The 20,986-nt window shown below is 40.1% G+C and overlaps 1 protein-coding gene across 2 annotated transcripts in view; it reads left to right on the top strand.

The window, feature by feature from the left end:
• Positions 1 to 20,986, top strand: part of ADAMTS9 (ADAM metallopeptidase with thrombospondin type 1 motif 9) — a 168,944-nt gene that overhangs the window by 74,901 nt on the left and 73,057 nt on the right. For both annotated transcript variants that reach the window (XM_087708823.1, XM_087708822.1), the window contains exons 17-23: positions 2,495 to 2,658; positions 2,774 to 2,903; positions 6,685 to 6,811; positions 12,736 to 12,946; positions 14,795 to 14,959; positions 16,636 to 16,800; positions 19,578 to 19,697. In XM_087708823.1, the coding sequence (XP_087564949.1) occupies positions 2,495 to 2,658; positions 2,774 to 2,903; positions 6,685 to 6,811; positions 12,736 to 12,946; positions 14,795 to 14,959; positions 16,636 to 16,800; positions 19,578 to 19,697 (1,082 nt within the window). The remainder of the gene's footprint in view (positions 1 to 2,494; positions 2,659 to 2,773; positions 2,904 to 6,684; positions 6,812 to 12,735; positions 12,947 to 14,794; positions 14,960 to 16,635; positions 16,801 to 19,577; positions 19,698 to 20,986) is intronic.

Raw genomic sequence — 20,986 nt, 5'->3', positions numbered from 1 at the left:
TTTTATGCAGTTAAGACTATGAGGCCTTCTATAATGGCCTGTGTTATTAAAACTGACATTGATACTTAGATGTTTTGGAGGAATTTCATCTCTCATCCTGCTCAGTGTTTTCATATTTTTAATGATTTCAAGTCTAATTTAATTTAATTGGGTCTATTGTAAGCATAAATCTGGGTCTAGCCGTTATTGTCTGGCACCACAGAAACATAGAATAGAATGTGATCGTGCCTGGATTCTCTATCAGTTGTGTCTTATCTCTTGAAGTCTTGTTCAGTCTCCACTGAGCACTCCCTTAGGGCAGTAGAGTGGCAGTGATAAGAAACAGGTGAGAAACTTAAGTTAGGAAATTAACTACATAATAACAGCAGGCTGCTGTTATTCAGGAAACAATACATTTTAAAGGAAGGCATGGTTTTCTGAACTGAAAGGAAACTATTCATCTAAGCTTTGAAGTCTTCAGCTTTTGGTATATAATTTCATATATATAGTTTTAAGTCAAAGATAACACAAGACTTTCTAATTCTCCATTTGTAAGTTCAGTTTGGAATTAATTGCACTCTGCACAAATAAATGACTCACCACATTTTTCATAGTATAAGACGCACCAAGGTTTTGAAGAGGCAAATTTTCATAGTAGAAAATGGTACAACTAAGTCATGAAGCAAAATGCTTGAATGCAGACTGAGAAAAACTCATTCTGAATCTGGTTAACCAGGCCCAATTTTATGGCACTTAGAATCATAACAATACTGTCTACCATGACCAGTTCGGCATGTTTGAGGATAAAGCTATTTTGATTTAACTGGGCCTAGTTACATTACTTGAGTTTGTCAAGCCAACAATTTGGAACAAGGGACTATATAGCTCCATATAGCTCCATTGCAGAGGGTACAGTCTAAATTCTGAAGAAACATGGTTCAATTTCCACAATGTAGCCCAGTTTTGCACTGAAAACATAATACCTACAATTTGGATTACTATTTGGGAATGTATCCGCTCATACTGGCGAAATATTTTTTTTTCTTTCCCCTGTGATTTTAATTGATTCCTTGGTTTTATCCTGGATTAAGTGTGCTGGTTGGCAAAGTTGACTACAGCTGCCTCTAAATGGGATACATTTCTTCACTAGAATCAAGTTCATAAGGTGCTTGAAGTTCCAACTTGGATAGTTGAGATTAAAATAATCTGAGAGAGAATTGAAATCCTTTTATTGGTTTTGGCTGATTTATCAACTACAACTATGAATGAACAGAAGTGAATTGGGAAAGTACCATAGGTAGAGTTACATTTGAAGACTCTACAAATTCCTTATTAAAATTAACTTTTAAAAAAAACTATTATTACTGGGTTGGCACTAAGTTAGAACTTCATTTGTACAGGTTGTCTGAAATCATATAAAAAGAGTAGCTTTTACATTCCACCCAGGCACACCAGGAGCCATTGAAAATTAAGAATGATACATAACTTTCTTCTACAGCAGGGGTGTCAAACTCACAGCCCATAGGTCAATGAGTCACAAGCTGGCCACACAGAGTTTGACAAAAAAAATTGAGAAAAAAAATCACAATATGTCATATGATGACGTTTGACACCCCTGTCCTACAGGAAGTCCTTGACTTACAACCAATCACTTAATGATGATTTGAAGTTAGGATGAACCTCACCAGGCGTATTTAGAATTCTATTCCAAGGTTCTAATGACTGCCCATCCCTCTTCATGCATTTCGGGTGCTTGGCAACCAGTTCACATTTACAATTGGATGACAACACTTTATTACCTTTTCGGGGGGGGGGGATGAAATTTACTTTGTTTTCAGCAAAATCTGTCCATAATGAACCATCGATTCCCTTAGCAACCACAAGATTTGCTTAACAACCACCACAAAAAAGATTGTAAAATCAAGTCACTCGCATAGGTGACTCACTTTACAACTGTCACTACTTATAGTTAGTTACCTCTAATAGGTAGGTTCCATTACAGTCATAAGTCGAGAACTGCCTGCCTTATATTTTGATCTGATTATTGTTGAAATCACATTCAGGTAAAATGATTTTTTTCCATTCTGGAAAAAAATATGTAATTTGTTCTATAACAAATATTGTTCCAGAATTATATCATATCCTTATTCTGAATATAGGTACAGTTCAAGAATACCTGGAAAAGTGTTGCAGAGTATTCCAAAGTAACTGAGTGATCTCGTTCATTAAAAAGCACAATTCTGCAGGCTATGATTTTTGGTATTGAGGGAAATCTGGAAAACACAACTATGGTTATGATTTTCTAATTTATTCTAATTAGGATGCTTTTTAAATTATATAATTTATATTATGTAAATAAATTGATTTCTACACTGCCGGAAGAATCACAATCATTATGTTGTCTAGAAGTAAATTAAATAAATCAATATTGATACTAAATGCACTGTAATATCCTTCTTGGTGTATATAAGAAGATTACTTTGATTCATTTTTTTGTTTATCTTTGCGAACATAGCGTTGTCAAGCAATGAGGGCTTCATATTAAATGGAGACTATGTTGTCAGTATGTTTAAGAAAGAAATCAAAATTGGAAATGCTGTCATAGAATACAGTGGCTCAGACACTCCCATCGAACGAATCAATTCTACTTACCGCATTGATCAAGAAATAGTTCTTCAGGTAAAAAAAAAAGTCTTTTTCTAAAGGAGAATAAAATATATGTTGCTGTATTTTAATGTTTATGTAGATGAAATAGGACAGTTCCTCCCTTGATGCTATCTTTTTTTCCTCTCAGGTTTTATCAGTGGGTAATTTATATAACCCTGATGTTCGATACACATTCAATATCCCCATTGAAGATAAACCCCAGCAGTTTTATTGGAATGTCTATGGACCTTGGCAGCCCTGCAGTAAACTCTGCCAAGGTACGTGGCTTTAAAGGGATTTGAAAAATAATTCAAACTTTACATTTCCAAAAGCTGTAGCAGGATGATGGATGCTGTCTTTTAAGCTGCTCACAATATTAAGACCCTTCTTAGTACTTTAGGCTGACTTGAGGCAATATTTACCTCAAAATTATGACCACCCGCTCTACATTAGAACTAGTTTGGTGGGGTGGTTAACACCAGTCTAGAAGCCAGGAGATGATGATGAGTTCTTAGGTACAAGTCCAACTGGGTGATTTGGGAATACTTCTCTCTCAGATTTAGGAAGCAGACAAGGAGAAGCCATTTCTGAAATCCTACCAAGTAAATTTGGGGACCAGTCCATGCAGTCGCCAGGGTCAACACTGACTCTTAAGACATCAAAGAAAACAACAACTCTACATTAAGTTGGCTTCACTTGTGTTACTCAAGACAGAGTAATAGCAAAGGCTATGAAACACATTGTCTAACTTACAACTGATTTTATGACTTTTTTTGCCATGAATGTGCATAGTGCTGTGTCTTTATAGTTTCACTTTCACTATTAATGTCTGAATATCAAATTGGGGCTGTATCTTGCTGCTGTGGCGGCAAGAGTCAAAGTCAAGGAATAAGTCCCAACTGACCTAGGCAACCAGCAGACCTAGAAAGATTTTACTGCTCTGATTAATCTTTCGTAGCCCTTTCTGTCCAAGACAATGTAATGGCTGACTGGCATGAATAGTCCCTTTCAGCGGAATAACTTACTGCTAGAGAAATTGGCTCCAAGTTGAAATTAAGTTAACAAACCCGAGAAACCCATTTCAATCTCTAAAACCAGTAGCTTTTATTACAGCTTTATAGATGGGGAATTGAAACTGAGAAACAGTGATTTTGCCCTACATTATGCAATGAGTTGATAAACATTTTTTCCAAGGCTAAGTCTTCCTTTCCTAGATCACAATGACTATACCCGTCTAGAGCCAAAAATCTCAGATATATAAATGGCTCTGTATGTTTCTGTGTGTGTTCTAGCATAACTCTGGAACGCCTTGAGCAGTTTCAACCAAACTTGGTACACAGATGACTTACTCTCTAGAAAGAAATACTGTGGGAATAAAACACCCTTCACATCCCTCGGGGTGTGTGTTCTGTTACGATACAGCCTGGTGTGACTTCAAATGGCTTCTACTGTACTGCTGTAAAATGACTTTACTGTACAGTGGAGTTGCCATGGTAACGGCTTCAACAGTACTCCACAAGGGGGCTCCCTCTGGTAAGGGGGAGAATCCAACATTAGAAATTACATTTGGTTTAGACATTTTCTCCCTATAAATAAATACCCCTGCAACGCCCGGCACTAGTTGTAGGATAAATTAATATTACTGGAATGGGTAATGTTAGGATGTATGAGAAAGGCCAAGGAAGTAACCAGATCGATCTTCAGATATGTTCTCCTTGATTGTCTGTTCCTAACATGTCCAAAATGTTACTGATTAAGTACATGTTCCACCAGTCTTGCAGTGCTACAAATTCTGGGTCTGTATTGCAATTAATTTAGCTTCCCTGGCTTTACTTTTTTCCTTGGAAACTGATCTTTGGGTAGGCTTTTCTCTCAGATTCAGGTTATGCTTTTATTTTCAAAGCACAAGTTGCTCCTTCTTTTTTCATGTTCAATAGGATACCAGCTTAAGTCCCACCACTGTCCCGGGGTCTGGGAAAAACAGTTAATAGCTCACTTATTATAACCGAGGAAGTAAACTAAGTTTCTGAGAACTGGATGCGTCAAAAATTATCTAAGGTTTTCCATGTATGAATTACTTGTTCCCTAGTTCACAGTGGAGGCAACCGTTTGAGGCGGGAAGGGGGAGGGAGTGTGAAAATTGCAGAGAGGAGCTAATGGAAAATGTCCATTGTAATGCAGACTTTAGGACTTTGGGATGCAAATACCAAAGGCCAGGATTTGCACTGTGACTTTTATGCTGAATATTTCTTCCCTTTTCATTATTACAGTTTGTATTAGATGCCTGTATTCACAGTAACAGTGGCCTAAATATAGTGAGATAATCGGTCTGGGGTCCAGTACACCCTGCCAGGCTTCCCCATGCCTTCAAGAAATACGATAGTGTGGTAGGACTAGCATATGCAGACTGTAAAACTCAGATGACCTCAAGACATGGCAGCAAAGAGATGTGAAAACTCTTGACTCTCTGTTGCCATCTGGTGGAGTTTTGCATAGCAGACCTGGTACCTCAAGTTCAATATTCCAGGAAATAATAATGAAGGAATAGCGCAAAACAGCAGGGAAATATTCCCGAGCTAGTTGTTGTCTCAGCAGCAGCTAACCTTGGGAATAGAGTTCTCATCCTCATCCCTTTTTTCACACAAGTGGGAGGGAATTTGTATGCAGAACTCCAGCAGGCAGCAAAGATGTTTTCTGCTATTTTCCGGCCAATCAAATTTTGGAGCATAGATTTTTTTCAGGTGGCTGAGTTTAGGGGGATTTTTTGGAGGAAGAGTCATTAGTTCTTCCAAAATGTGTGTTTGTGTTAGTGATGGCAGGGCAAGGCAGGCTCTCCCTGACTCTAATGGGAGAGCAGATGTTCTGACACTTGATGGCTAGTTAGATGCTAGTAGGTTCTTTTGGATTCAAGACAGAAAACGAAACGAAACACTTCATGGAACAAAGAGCTCAAAAGTTTAGTAGTGTAATATGCAGTAAATTATGAGAGAAGATATACCTAAACACCTTCACCTGCAGATAGGAACTCTGAAAAGTCTATTGTAGACAGATATCTTTCTAATGCCAGATGGAATGTGGCTGCTAAGGGTGAGGCTTGACTCCACAAACTCTACTATCATTGATGCAAAGGGGAAAAAAATGTTGGCTGAGAGATTTTGGTGCACAACACCTTCCGCCAGGAAGAATTGCATAAATTATACAAATATTAATTTGGGTGAAGCGGTCATTCCAATGGGCAGTTGGTAGAGAGGAACGGAACTGTTATTTCTTTTTCATTATTCTGCCCTTAATGAAACAAAAGACAAAGAAGAGAGCACATAGCTATTTAAACCTACTGAAACCTACCCTGTTTCCCTGAAAATAAGACCTCACCAGATAATAAGCCCAATTGGGCTTTTGAACGCATGTGCTAAAATAAGCCCTCCCCAAAAATATTGCAACACAGCAGCAGCTATGAGGTGACCACTGCCTCCTGCACCTCAAAAATAATAAGACCTCCCCGAAAATAAGGCCAAGCACTTATTGGGGGGGGGGTCAAAAGAAAATAAGACTCTGTCTAATTTTCAAGGAAACACGGTAGCAAATTGAATAATCATTCCTGCAGTCAATGTATATGGGTCAAGCTCTGTGTTATGTTCATACAAAGCAGTAGATGTCCTTCCAACCCCCATTATAATTTAACATAAGTACACAAATTAATTGCACATTGTCTTAAGGGTGGGAGGGACGTGAAGCCTCTATGTCCAAAATGCTTGATTTTGGAATCCCCTCATGTAGGATCTATTTGCAAATGAAACACGGGAGAGTGGAGTAAGCCTCAGTTACCTCAAGAAGCAATTTTAAAAGAAGTTCTCAAATATAGCCAGGTTTTGAAGAATAAACTTCAGATATCCTGGTGTTTCAGTTCCTTGCAGTTAGCCAATGTAAATTGTTTAGGAAGGGCATAAACAATATTTAGAACCTATCTAAATATAGGCTTATTTTGGAACATGTGTATGGGAAAAAATGAGTTCTTGACCCTTTATGTAATTGTAATTCCATTTGTTTCATCCTTTTCAGGAGAACGAAAAAGAAAACGAATTTGCACCCGGGAATCCGATCAGCTCATGGTATCTGACCAAAGATGTGATAAAATTTCCCAACCTGATCCAGTGACAGAGCTGTGTAATTTAAATTGTGAATTAAGGTAAGGCAATCTTAGAGCTGTGGATTCCATTGTTTTAGTCTCCATAATTTAAATTGTAAGGCCAATTAGCCAAAAAACAACAACAAAAGGCTCAGCACCTTATTGACTAAAAATATGCACAAAAAGGGATTCATCCTGCAGTGGATAGACAATTGCTAAAATGATGAATTTAAATTTTAAAAGTAATACAAGTCTTACAACCATTCATTAGCCATTATTTGAAGATACAATAGCCCTTAAAAAAAAGTGACTTGCAGCCTTCTTGCACTTAGGACCATCATACCATTCCCAAAGTCATGTGATCAAAATTTGGGCACTTGACAACTGGCAAGCATTTTGACAGTTGATGGTCATGAGATCACCATTTCTGACCTTCCTAATCAACTTTCGACAATCAAAGTCAATGGAGGAAATGCTGGCTTAACTACCATCACTTATCAACTCCAGTAATTTGCTTAACAACTGTGACCAAGAAAAAGGTCATTAAATCAGACAGGACTCACCGAACAACTGTCTTGCTTATCAATGGAAATTCTGATCCCAGTTGGGGTTGTTTGTGAAGAAACATCTGTACAAGGAACATCTTTCCTTTTGGGTTCAATCAATCAGAATAGAACTGGAAGGGACTCTGGAGGTCTCCGAGTCCAATTGCCTGGACAACTAGGAGATCCTACCCCATTTTCCTGAAAATAAGGCCTCTCCAGATAATAAGCCCTCCCCGAAAATATTGCAACACAGCAGCAGCCATAAAGTGACTATGCTTACTGCCTCCTGCACCTCAAAAATAATAAGACCTCCCTGAAAATAAGGCCAAGTGCTTATTTTTTGGGGGGGGGGGGTTAAAAGAAAATAACACCCTATCTTATTTTTGGGGAAACACGGTATACCATTTCAAATAGGTGGCTATCCAGTCTTTTCTTAAAAACTTCCAGTGATGAAGCACTTCTGAAGGCAAGATTGTAATCACTGTTAGGAATTCTTCTTAATTCCAGGTTGCTTCTCTTCTTGAATAGTTTCCATCCATTGTTTCTTGTCTTGCCTTCTGATGCTGGTTGCAGTAAATCCACAATTTTACCACCATTGAGCATTAACAGCATAACTGTTTGTTCTATATAACTTCCATTTCCTGTGGAGTCAGCCTAAACTTAAAGGAAAGTACATTGCTGTGTAATCTCATAGATGTTAATATTTTATTAGTGATAAGAATCTTTGGGGCAACTAAAAGCATCTCAAGCAAAATTCAGTTTTAAAAGAAATAATCATAATAAAATGTTTAAGTGGCAAAAAAATCAAATTAAACAACAATTAATTACAGCAAAATCATTAGTTTAGTTAGTAACAATGGCCCTACTTAAGCCTCCCCAGAACACAGTTATGAAGACTGGGCATTGCACCGAATAAGATCATACTTTCTCTGAAATTACAATAAAATTTAGTAAGGTTGTATTATTGCTTTGGCAAACGCTCTTCCACTTTTGATCACAAAAGTTGTATTTATAGATACTATAATTCCATTAAACCTTCTGGTTTGCCCATGTCCTGGCTCGCTTTTTTGTACTCAAGGTATTCACTTACTGTATTTTAATGCTATTAGAGATGAAGCTAGTTACTAACTCACATAGGTTGAAAAGGGAATTAGAGCATGCTGGCTGGGGAATTCTGGGAGTTGAAGTGACCAAAGTTGAGAAACACTGCTCTAGCTTCAAAGGTGGCATATTACTGTATACCAGTGGCACTGGACTGGGGGTGCAACAGTGAAGATGAAGGTGGCATTTGTGCCACACTTATGAACCTGAAAGGAGCATTTCTAGATTGGTTGATTTGATTAGGAATTCAATGGTTTTGGCCCTTGGTTTTACCTACTGTATGCATGTATGTACACACCCATCTGTTCTCTTTCTGTAGCGTACTGTAGTTTAGAAAGGTTTAACCATTCCCTTGCTCCCCTTGCCCTATCATTGTCTAGATTCCTACTCCCCTGATGGAAATGCCAAGAAGGTAACAATGATCTTGTGAATGCTCATTCATTCTTTGGGAAGCCTCCTGCCGTTCCCTCTCAGTAAACTTTGCAGATGGTTGTTTCTCCCGTTTCTGCAATCATTAGTTTATCCACATTTAACAGCAAACTGCACAGCAGAAAAAGGAGATGAGCCTCTCTCAAACAATGCATGTCCCTCCCCCAAAGGAGCACCTGAGGCCCACATGTGCCCCACAAGCTGTGGGTGAGCCTCCATTGACAATCTGGATTTGCCTCAGCCATGAAATAGGGAGGGGATTAGGTGGCTTTTGTTTTTAAAATGAAAGGGGTCTGGAATGTGGGTGTTTAAACACTTCCTTTCTTCCACAATTTTCTATTATTTCGTGCTTCTCACCCTCCCTCAGGAAAAAAAAAGTATTTGGGGCTGTTCGGTGATTAATGAGAATAACCGGGGGGGGGTGAGGCCATTTCCCCCCTTCCCTAATCAAAGTGCATAGTCCTGAAAATCCGCCAAGATATTTTTCACATGTAACAGGAAATCCCAGAAGTGCATTTCCCTTTCTTTGATAGTCAAAATCCATTAAATGACTAACCATTTTCTACCCTTTTTATGATAATTAGACCTTCCTGCTGAGACTGTGCCTGACTCTAATGATAGGTTGGACATGATTTCTATTCTCCCTGCGCACACATTTTTAAATTGCATTAATAGGAACCTCGCTCACTCATAGGCAAAACAATTGCCATCAAACAATTGGAACCTTTAAGAATACTATTCTTTTTCATCTCAGAGAGTACGCAAAATTCATAATCCCAAAGAATGCACATTGCATGGGAGAACCGAATGCCAATTATTTCTTATACTATTTCTTGTCTTCTCTGCTAGTTTCCCCTCAGCCTTGTTTAATTATTTATTTATGACATTTATATACCGCCCATCTCACTGTCATGTGACTCTGGGCAACTTACAATGTCCTAAAACCAGAGCTAGAAACATTAAAATATTAAATATTAAAATAGACAGAGATTAAACAGGTTAAAAACTAAAATACACTGGGGTGGAGATGGGAATCTTCTTCCTACCCTGTTTCCCTGAAAATAAGACCTCCCCGGATAATAAGCCCAATCGGGCTTTTGAGCACATGTGCTAAAATAAGCCCTCCCCCAAAAATAAGCCATCCCCAAAAATATTGCAACACAGCAGCAGCCATGAGGTGACACACTCACTGCCTCCTGCACCTCACAAATAATAAGACCTCCCCGAAAATAAGGCCAAGCGCTTATTTCAGGGGGTCAAAAGAAAATAAGACCTTGTCTTATTTTCGGGGAAGCACGGTAGTCCACTTACCACCTCTAATGTGGAATACCCCAGCAGATCTAGAGATTGATTGAGATTTGGGAGGCCTTGAAGATGGGGGTGGACCAAGGGGCATAATGTTCCAGAGATTGGGAGCCATGGCAAAAATGGCATTTCTCTTGGACCCTACCAGCCAGAATTCCTTTACCGATGAGATCCGCAGCATCCCCTTCTGCCAGATCCAGGGCCAATCTGGGTATCTCTTGGGCCAGTGATCATCTTGTCACCTGGGCTTCTTAGCGATGGCATCAAGAGTTATGAAATTTTGGCAGCAGTCAGACCTGACTGGATCTGCTCTGCTCATTTTCATATATTTTTTCACTCTTTGAACTTTGGATTTATGGGATTGATATTGCTGCCAATTTCTAGTTGGTCATTGTCCTGTAATTTTTCTGATTGTTATTGGGTGGTATAGATAGCAAATAAAAATAACCCATTTTAAATTTAGCTCCATAGAAAAATTAATTGATAGCAGCAAGTAGTCATTTAGGTTGTCATCTTCTTACTGCTAAAACAATAGAAAAAGGGTTCTGAAAATTGTAGCTGAAGGAATATGCTGAAGATTGCCAGGTGCCTTTTATTTGAAAGGATAATAAGGGTTCCATGTTTTAGGTTTTTTCCCATTCTCTCTGCCCAAGATCACAGCTCGATAGATCATAGAAGAAAGTTCTTGTTTCAGAACACTAAGCTCCATAAAATAAACACCTTTTGCTCTCTCCATTCCCAATACTATTTTTAAAAAGGGGATGGGGTGGGGAATCTGCATTCATTTGGCAACCACAATTCCAGCCACAAAATGTCCAATTTATCCAAGACAGAACCTTTCTTTTAAAAGCATTTGAAAATTGGTAAATTGTAAGAGCTTTTATTGCTTTTCTAAGTACATGTGAATCACTCCTTTGTTTCTGCCTGCCTTCTCAAAAGAGAAGACTGCAAAAGTTGGGGTCTGTAGCGCAAAAAGTTAGTACACTCAAAGTCTGCCAGAAAGTAACAGTACAACAGTAGTAGTATGGGTGCTTTAGCAGTAGGCGTTGCTTCTAGTAATAAGTGGAGGTGGCTGGATTGTTGTCATGTTTTTTGTCCTAGGTTTTAACGACAAAGTAAGAGCAGCTATAATGAGCCACTCTCGAGCCAAGCCTCTCTTATTCAGTTGATTCTCATCAAGAGTTTGCTTGGGCTGCAAAGCTGTCAAGCTGGCTTGTATTTCCAGCTTCATCTAGCTACATTGCACATTGTCACCTCTTGCATTGTTTCTGGTATTCCAGGAAGCACCAGATGAAAGGGGGAGGGACCCACAGCTGCTTAACAATCAGAGAAAGAAACTTAGGATGGATTCACCCTCATTGATCAGGCTGCTAAAAGTGACAGCAGGAAATTTGTACTTTCAGACTTGCAAGATTTTGTTAATCTAATCGGCCTTACAATAAAGTAGAATCAAGTCATCTAGTTATATTTCCTGTCTGATTTTCCTGGGAGGGCTGAATGAGGGGGGTGGGTGTATTCAGGATTGAAAGTTTCTACTAGTGTCACATCACAATAAAGAGAAAGCTACTACTCCCAAGTGTGCGCTTTGTCTATACTACCTTGCAAAATGAACATCTTCATAGAGCATTCTTCCAATAGACAGGCACAAATACAGCCTTCACATATGTTAAACAAGTTGAACAGCTAATCAGTAAACATGCACATTATAACATTTCTGCAATTTTACTGTCTACACTTACATCCTTATAATTGGATGCCAAAATGTGTAGCATTCATTTCAAGTCCATCCCTCAACCTTGTGATTCCTATGGAGCTGACTCTCAAATTCTCTTTCTGGCATTTTCTCACTTCAGTTTCATCCCAAATGGTGTATTTACTTTTATTTTTAATTCGGTTCCTTCTCCTGGAGACTCCCTCCCTCACTTTCCGGGGGTGGGGGACCCACAGTTGCTTAACAGTCAGAGAAAGAAACTTAGGATGGATTCGCCCTCATTGATCAGGCTGCTAAAAGTGGGCATGGCCAATGTGTGATGCATCCAGCCCGCAGGCCACGAGTTTGACACCCCTGCTATAGGTGAAGAAGAATAAAGGAAATTGCTTTTAAAAGCCTGAATTCTTGGTTTTTGGAGCCTGGCTGGTGATTTGAGGCTTTCATATAACATTTTTAGTAAATCAGGGAAGGTGCAAACTAGATTATTAATCTCAGTCACACCTTCGCCCCTTGCAGCCTTTTTTTTAAACACTAAGGGCAGTTCTAGGCACATTTTGGCTAGCATGTGACTAACACAAATACAGCCAATTTTACCTCCTACTCATCTATGCAAACTGGGTTCTCTCACCTGTTCACTACCTTATAAACCCCCATATTGTTGCCTATATCTGAATCACTTGCATTGACTCAAATTCAGATTTACACAAATAATATGAATTCAATATAAAGTGGCTTTGGATAAAATGAAAAAAATGAAGCATGCTTACAGTTATGCTACCTATTTCCCCTGCTTCTGTTTTTGCTTTTTGTCTCGGGCACATTTTTGACCATCTAAAGAGCTTCCTCTTGCCGTGATTGCTTTTGCTAACAGATGCTCTTGATTGTATATATAGGTGGCATATTGTGAGAAAGAGTGAATGCTCTGTGCAATGTGGAATGGGCTATAAAACTTTGGAAATTTCCTGTGCCAAGTACAGCAAGCTTGAAGGCAAAATTGAAAAGTATGATGACCGATACTGTAGTGGCATATCCAAGCCAAACACTAGGGAAAAGTGTTCAGGAGACTGTAACACCGGAGGATGGCGATACTCGGCCTGGACAGAAGTAAGTTGATCCTTTATGGGATAAAAGCAGCAGAGCATGCAGGGTGGGTGAGAGAGAAGAACGATATGAAAGAAAGTCAAAATGATTAGAACTGTGTGTGGTATAAACAACTTACATTTTACATTAAGCTAAGGGACGTGGTGGTTCAGTGGTTAAGATGCTGAGCTTGTTGATCAGAAGGTCGGCAGGTCAGCAGTTTGAATCCCTGGCGCTGCATAACGGGGTGAGCTCCCATTAGTTGTCCCAGTTTCTGCCAACCTAGCAGTTTGAAAGCATGTAAAAATGCAAGTAGAAAAATAGGGACCACCTTTGGTGGGAAGGTAACAGCGTTCCATGTGCCTTTGGCATTTAGTCATTCCAGCCACATGACCACAGAGATGTCTTCGGACAGCGCTGGGTCTAAACGGAGATGAGCACCACCCCCTAAAGTCAGGAACAACTAGCACGCACATGCAGGAAAACCTTTACCTTTAATCTATATGCTGCATAACCAATCTTTCAATTAACTAACCGCTATAAATTGATTCTATTTAATAAAAACAATGGGAAAAGTATTAGATGTGGGAAGATTGCTTTAATATGCAAAAAATAAAAAGGGAAATTAAAAAATGGAACAAAAGCATTTACATATATTACATAAAAGAAATAGGATTCAATGTAATATTTAAACCAGAAGTGATTTAAGCCACTGAATTATGTTTCCTGATAACTGGAATATTTATTCTTTCACCTGTCTGGTTGCTCGTATTTTACTTTGTATTTTACATTACTTGCCTGTATACTTTATCTGATCTTTATAGCCACCCAACTTGCACAAGTGAATCTCAGTGATTTTCATGATTAAAACACAAAAACCTACCACATATAAAACACCAGCATCCAAGGGTAAACAATAACCCCAATAATGTAATCAGCACTGTCTCATTACTTTAAGTAGGCCTGAATCCTGACTGAAAGAGGGCCCTCCTGGAGCTGTAAGCCAATCACTTTTTCAACAACCACTCCTAAAAAGATTTGATCCAATCTTCTTCTTTCAGATGGCAATTCTAACCCTAAAAGCCAGTTAGCTGATGAGGAGCTTAGAAATGAAAGGCATCACCCAAACAGTTGCCACGAAGGGACAGCAATTCTTTGTATGGGCTATCAGCCTATGAAGAGCATAGTTCAGGGGTGTCAAACTCGATTTCATTGAGGGCTACATCAGGGTTGTGTTTGACCTTGGGAGGCTAGGATGGGCACGGCCAGCTCAACATCACTCACATCAGGAGTGCCTATGGTGGCCCGAGCACTCTGCCAGCAAAAACAGGCTCCCGAGCTCTGTTTTTGCATGCGACAGCCTCCTGCTACCCTCTGCCAGTAAAATGGAGCTTGGGACAGCCACCCACAACCCTCGCAAGCTCCATTTTCGCTGGCAGAGATACCGCGGGCCAGTCCTTCACTGTTTCTATGGCAGCCACACGAGACCCGTCCCGCAGGCCTTGAATTTGACACCCCTGCCATAGTGATTCAAAGATTCCCCTATTATTATTATTTTTAAGAGTAGCTATTTTTAGTACTACTGGGATGTGCTAAATGTATGCGCTAGCAATTATTAGCCATTATTATTACATACAGCACAATTTCTCCAGTTTATAGGCTGTCGAGAGGGTCAGGGTAACAATAATTAGCATGTGCTTTCTATTTGGGATTTTCTAAGGAGAAATTCCTGGCTGTTTTTGTAAAGAACTCTTCAAGAAACACACACTTAAAACTCAATCAAATGCCAACCTGGAATATGGAGGAGTGGGCATTTTCAGCTGACCTTGTAGTAGTAGTCTCTAACTTTGACTTCGCTTTTATTCCCTGAAGTGCTCTAAGAGCTGCGGTGGTGGCACAAAGAGGCGCCGAGCCGTCTGCATGAATACATTCAATGATGTTTTGGAGGATAGTAAATGCAGCCAGCAGGAAAAAGTGACAGCACAACGGTGCAACGAACTCCCGTGCCCACACTGGAAAACAGGAGATTGGTCAGAAGTAAGAATGTTATATTGCATTAATGCTGTAATTTTAATCGCAGGGTGGTATGGTGGCCTAGAGGTGGAGCTCTTGCCTCTCAATCAGGAGGCTGTGAGCTCGATCCTAGGTAGAAGCAGATATTTCTCTCTCTGGGCACAATGAGAATATATCTGCTACGAGAACTCTGTTTTGGCGACAGGAAGGGCATCCAGCCAATCAGGGACGTGCAGTCACTAGAGGCAGGGGAGGCGGGGCCTCACCAGTCTCCTGAGGGAAAGGAAGAATTTTAAATAATTTTTTTAAAATAATTAAAGCCAGGGTAGTTGCTACCAGATTCAAAGTCACAGTGGCTTGGTGTCTGCTCTCAGTGTTAACTATGGGAGGAGGTCAGAGAATTCGGGGCCTCTTTTGCCTAAGGAATTTTTGGCCTTTTAAAAGTTAAGGAGGAGTTAAAAAGCAAAAAATTTCATATGCAAAAGAGGCACTGATTCTCCCGCCTCCTGATCGGGGAGCAGCGAATCATGCCTTATGAGCACGCTTACGTTGAGCATGCTTACGTTGGGCAGACAAGAGGAGAGTTGAGAGAGTTTCCACAGCTGGAAAAGGTGGATCGGACGGAGAGCTCCGCCTGATGCCCGAAGGGCTTTGCAGGAAGAAACGCTGCTTGAGGCGCAATGACGGTCCTGGCTGTGGGGCGCACGCCCGGTAAAAGCCTCTCTTGGTTCCCTCCTCCTCCTCCTCCTTCCACAGCCTGCGCGACGCTGCCGCCATAGGCCGAGAGCTGCCGCCAACGCTGCTGCACAGCTGAGGGAGGGAGAGCGTGAAAGCAGAGGCAGGGCGCCAAGCTTTGGTTAAGGCAGGCAAGGGAAACTGCGAGCCGAAAGGAAGTCTTGCTGGGAAGACGCGGCAGCAGGGCTTTAAAGGGCTCCCCCCTCCCCAGCCAGCCAGCCCATTCCTCCCCCCGCCACCACTGTGTCCAACAGGCCAAGTTGCTGGGAGGAGAAAGTTTGGGCTGCAGAGCAGAGTTTGAACTGCCGAGTGACGTGCGGTGAGCTTCATGGCCGGTGAAGGTCCCGCTATATGGCGGACGCGGTGCCGGGGCTTCGGCGGGGCTTTTGCACTTGCCTCACCGGCCATGAAGCTCACCGCACGTCACTGCAGCCAATAAACACTCAGCTCCGTTCAGTTGCCCTGACTCCACCCCGATGAAAGGGATTACAAGGTCATTTTAAAAAAACTGTAATTTTAATCACAGCGAAATTGCACTAAAATGATCTTTTATATGATCTTCACATCTCCATTCCTTAATGCGCACTTCAGTTTTACTTTGTTCACGTCTTCCTCTGTCATTAGCACGATGAATTAGACAAGCTACTGCAGGCCTCCTTTCAGTTTGAAAAGTGGGTCCCAGCGTTCATTTAGCATCAGATAATAAAACAGATAAAGTGAAGATTTACGGTATGGCAATGATTTTTGCTTTATGGATCCTATGGGGCTGCGTAGAACTTATTTGCCGTGTAAGTTGCTAAAATTTACTTCGAACAATGCATCTTAAGTTAGAAGAGCTAATTTCAGTCTTGATGTGGCCAGGTTTGTTCCCTTCCTTAAACTCTTGTATCACTTTATTAACCTTTGGAGAAGAGAAGGCATTGAATGAGTGAGGCCAGCTTAAAGTAGATGTGTTCTTCTTTCAGTGTTTGGTAACCTGTGGAAAAGGGCACAAGCATCGGCAAATCTGGTGCCAATTTGGAGAAGATCGGATCAATGACAGACTTTGTGATCTTGAGACTAAACCAGATTCCATGCAAGACTGCCAGCAGCAAGAATGTGCAGCGTGGCAAGTAGGACTGTGGGGCCAGGTACATGAAGCCATTTGTTCCTTCTGTTAGTTTCTTTCCAAAATATGTCAATCATTTTGCAAGAAAAAAAAGTTTAGTTCTACAACTAAAAGGTACCAAGCAAAACACAAATTAAAGTATTGAATTAATGATAATAACATGGCGGTGATTATGATGATGGCAACCAATTGGGATATTCATAGCTTCCTAGAACAATAGGAAATGAAAAAAAAATGTGCAAGTTGCCTGAATATTTGTATAGTTTTTAATTTATAAGCCACCTTTCCTCCAAGTGTTGTATGTGACTCCTACTCTTTGTAGTTTTATTTTGATAATTTCCAGGTAAGAAAGGTAAGGCTACTTAAAAAATTTCCCAGAGTTAACACAGTATTCTAATAACCAGATCATAATTGTATCCAATGTGTAACTGTCTTGCCAAGAGAAAGCCAGGTTCATGCTATTGCTGAAGAAGTGAGTCATCTCTTTAAACAATCATAGCTAACTTGGTCCTCACAAGAGTTAGAGCATGCTCTTGATACAATTCTTAACTGTAATCTACTTCCATGCCCTGATTTTTTTTAAAAAGTACAAAGGAATTTATACTGAGTCAGATTACAGGTTACCAATAGTGGGATTCACTTACCTTCGCTACCGGTTCGCAAATGTGAGCGTGCACCACCTTCTGTGCATGCCCACCGCATTCTGCACATGTGCAGAAGGTCGTGCATTACATTGGGGCGAGTGGGCGGAGCTTCCAGCAACCACTACTACTTGTTCGCCCAAACCGGTAAGAACCAGCTGAATATTACCTCTGCAGGTTCCTTAGCCTAATTCTAACAGTCCAGACTGTTTATAACTATAACTTTTAGTTGAAGCAGTATAAAAATTAAATGAATGAAAATGGTCAGAGACTAGAACCAGAGAAAGCCTCTTGGTTTTTTTTTTCTGACAGTTCTCATTCAGTTTTATGTAAGATGTTTTTTTTTTATTTTGAAAGAATTTCTAAAGCAGAAAATTCCTTTGATATTCTTGTCATAGGAATATGGGGTTCTCACGTCCTCATTAAGTTGGTTTACAAGTTGCAAGGGGCGGACATACAATGAAAGATGGGACATTGCTTATGACATTTCCAGAAGTTACTGTCTACAATTCAGTCGAATCCCTTGAGAGAGTAGAGTAAGGAAATTCATCTTACGGTGTTTTGGGTTTTTTCTAGTAACTTTGGTATGTCCTTGCTAAATGGAAGCCTTACCCTTGAGAAATGATTGGAAAATTTCTTCTTCCCTGGAGAAAGTCAGAGAATTCTCCACCTCATTTCTCTAACTTCACATTTGGTGAAGAAATGTGACAAGCTATCTGTGTCAAGCTCCACGTCAGGTAGAAGGCCTTTTAAACCCTGACACTTAACTATGCTGTAATCTGGAAAATGGATTGAACCTGCAAAGAATATAGTGTGTGGTCTTCAAGGGAGATAACATCATGAAAATAAGTATGGGAGGGGGAGGACATTCTAATCCATAAATCACTGCACACATTTATTTGAAGAATTTGGGATTCTAGTGAAAGGAATATATTTTAACCGTTTGATGTAATTGGAAGCAGAGATAATTGAAACAGTAGAAAGAACTGTTGTTTATTGTAAATTCTATTCAATTAATCAAATCCCTGCAATTTTGGCAAGATTTCAAAAGTAGATTTGCAGTTGCCTTCTTGCTAAGGCTGAGAGAGAGAGAGAAGTCCAAAGTCTTCTGGCTGGCTTTGTGCCTCAGACAGGACTAGAATTCACAGTCTCCTAGTTTCTAGCTTGGTGCCTTAATCTGGCTCTTCCCTGTATTGGGGAGGACAAATTATATATTTGAGAAATTTAATTTCTGAAATCATTCATGTATATTGTGGTAAAGGTCTTATTTGATATTATATGGTTGATTCCAGATAGAGATTTCCTAGCACTATTAATTGTGTGACTATTCCAGGTTTCACATTTTAATTTTTTTTTTAAAAAAATGTTAAACAAAGAAGAAATAGAAAAATACAGAAGGCTTCCATCTAGACTCCCCCCCTCCCTTTATAGCAGGGGTGAAATTCAACAGGTTCTGACAGGTTCTGTAGAACTGGTAGCAGAAATGTTGAGTAGTTGGCAAAACTGGCAAATGCCACCTCCGGCTTACCCCAGAGCATGGGAATGGAGATTTTTCAGTATCCTTCCCCTGCCATGCCCACCAAGCCATGCCCACAGAACTGGTAGTAAAAAAAATTGAATTTCACCACTGCTTTAAAGTTTTGTGAATCATGCAAGGCATTAGTAAAATTAGATAGTTATAGGAAAGCCTTTCTCACCTGGAAAAGTCAGGTGTGAAGTTCCCAAGAGATGACCTAATTGATTTACGAGCCTCGAGACAAAGTTCAAACAAAAAACATTCATTTATTAGGATCAACATCTTGGCTTGATCTTCTGTAGAGCCTAAACTGAATCCCACTTAATGGCGTCTGAACTTTACCCCTGTGTCCCTTCCCCTCTGCCTTAAGTCATCAATCACATTCGCCAACAAGATGTTACGGCAGGGTTCTGGACATGCGCATTCACATCCCAGTTACAAGAATATGAGACTTTACTCTAGCCAAAAATATCCATGGAATTCTCCCCCCCTTCTCAAGTTGATAGTATTCACAGAAATGCTTTAGATGTTGACATTGGGTTTTCTGTACTCTTACCAAGGTTATACTTCCTTGGACATTTATTTGCAGAATCGATATATTCAGACCTTTTTAAAAAATATGTGGATTTTTTTCCTCTCTAGTGCACAGTAACCTGTGGCCAAGGCTATCAGATGAGGGCAGTGAAATGTGTTGTTGGTGCCTACATTTCTGTAGTAGATGATAATGAATGCAATGCTGCAACCAAGCCAACAGATACACAGGTAGGTGTGGTATGGTGATAGAGTAGACATGCAGTAATTTCAGAGGGTTTTGTTTTAACATTTCAAAAGGGTTGTCGAGCCCAAGGTACAAAGATTGAAACATCATTGAAAATGTGTAATTAATTAATTAAGTAATTAATTAATAAACTACCCATCTCCCACTGAACGGAGGGGCATGCAACTATCTCGGATAAAATGGCTTTTCTTGCAAAGTGATAGAAACCCATGAGGCGCAATGAGCGCTTACGGGAGAATTCAGCCTAGTGCAATTTTTCTAATCATTTTATAACATTTAAAGATTTCTGCCTGTAGGGTGACTCTTAAAATGTAAGAAGGCATTAACAATGTAATGGACCAGCCCATATTAAATAGGACAATCCAAGGAAAATGAGGATACTGTTATTGCAGTTTAAAATCATATTTTAGCTCCTTCTTCTTTATCATTTTCTCATGATTTTCTTTTATTTGAAGTAGGTACAGTATCTTATCTATTTGGTAAATCTGTGCTTGTTCAAAAGCGCCATTTAGAATTTTCTTTCTTCATGCTCTCCTTGTTTGTCATTAACTGATTTAATTCCTAATTCCGTCTCATCATTTGAATAATTATTGAAATAAATTCCAGTGTCTGTGATGTGAAACGGGCTAGAAACCACTTGCAGTACATATAAAGCATGTTTTTTCTGATGCATTTTGATACTGAGGGAAAAAATCAATATTAGCAACATATTATTATAAACAATTATTAATTGTTTGTATTGTATATGTTTATAAATGCTGTTTTTTGTGTAATGGGAATACATTTTGACACCAGATCCCACCATGGTTTAGATTCCCAGAGAGGAGTTACCTAATACAATAAAACTAGTAATAATTTATATATTGTCAAGCACCAGGGGTGGGTTTCGGTTGGAACGGGGCTGGCAGCGTCCTCGTGCACGCACGCAGTGCACGCATGCGTACTAGCATCTGTGCGATGCTCCAGCTGCTCCTGGAGGATCGCGCAGGCGCTGTATGCGTCCTGCGCATGCGTGGAAGCGCAGAACTCGTCAAAACCGGGTAAGGAGCGCGGGCGGGTGGGTGGGCCCTTCGCCGTTCCCGGAAGTTACTTACTTCCGGGTTCGCCGACCAACCGGTTTGCAGGGACCGCCGCAAACCGGTTGAAACCCACCCCTGTCAAGCACGGAAAATCAAGAAAGCCAGGCAGTTCAAATGAATAAAAAGGTTTATTGCAAGTTTAAGCTCTCTACAATAATCTGAACTACTAACAATCAAAGCAAATTAGGGGTAGA

Source organism: Thamnophis sirtalis, unplaced genomic scaffold (assembly GCF_051295495.1).
Source record: "Thamnophis sirtalis isolate CommonGarterSnake01/CBP01778 unplaced genomic scaffold, rThaSir2_p1.2 scaffold_3, whole genome shotgun sequence".
In the NCBI taxonomy this organism is placed as follows: Eukaryota; Metazoa; Chordata; class Lepidosauria; order Squamata; family Natricidae; genus Thamnophis; species Thamnophis sirtalis.
This window is presented reverse-complemented; position numbering and strand designations above follow the sequence as displayed.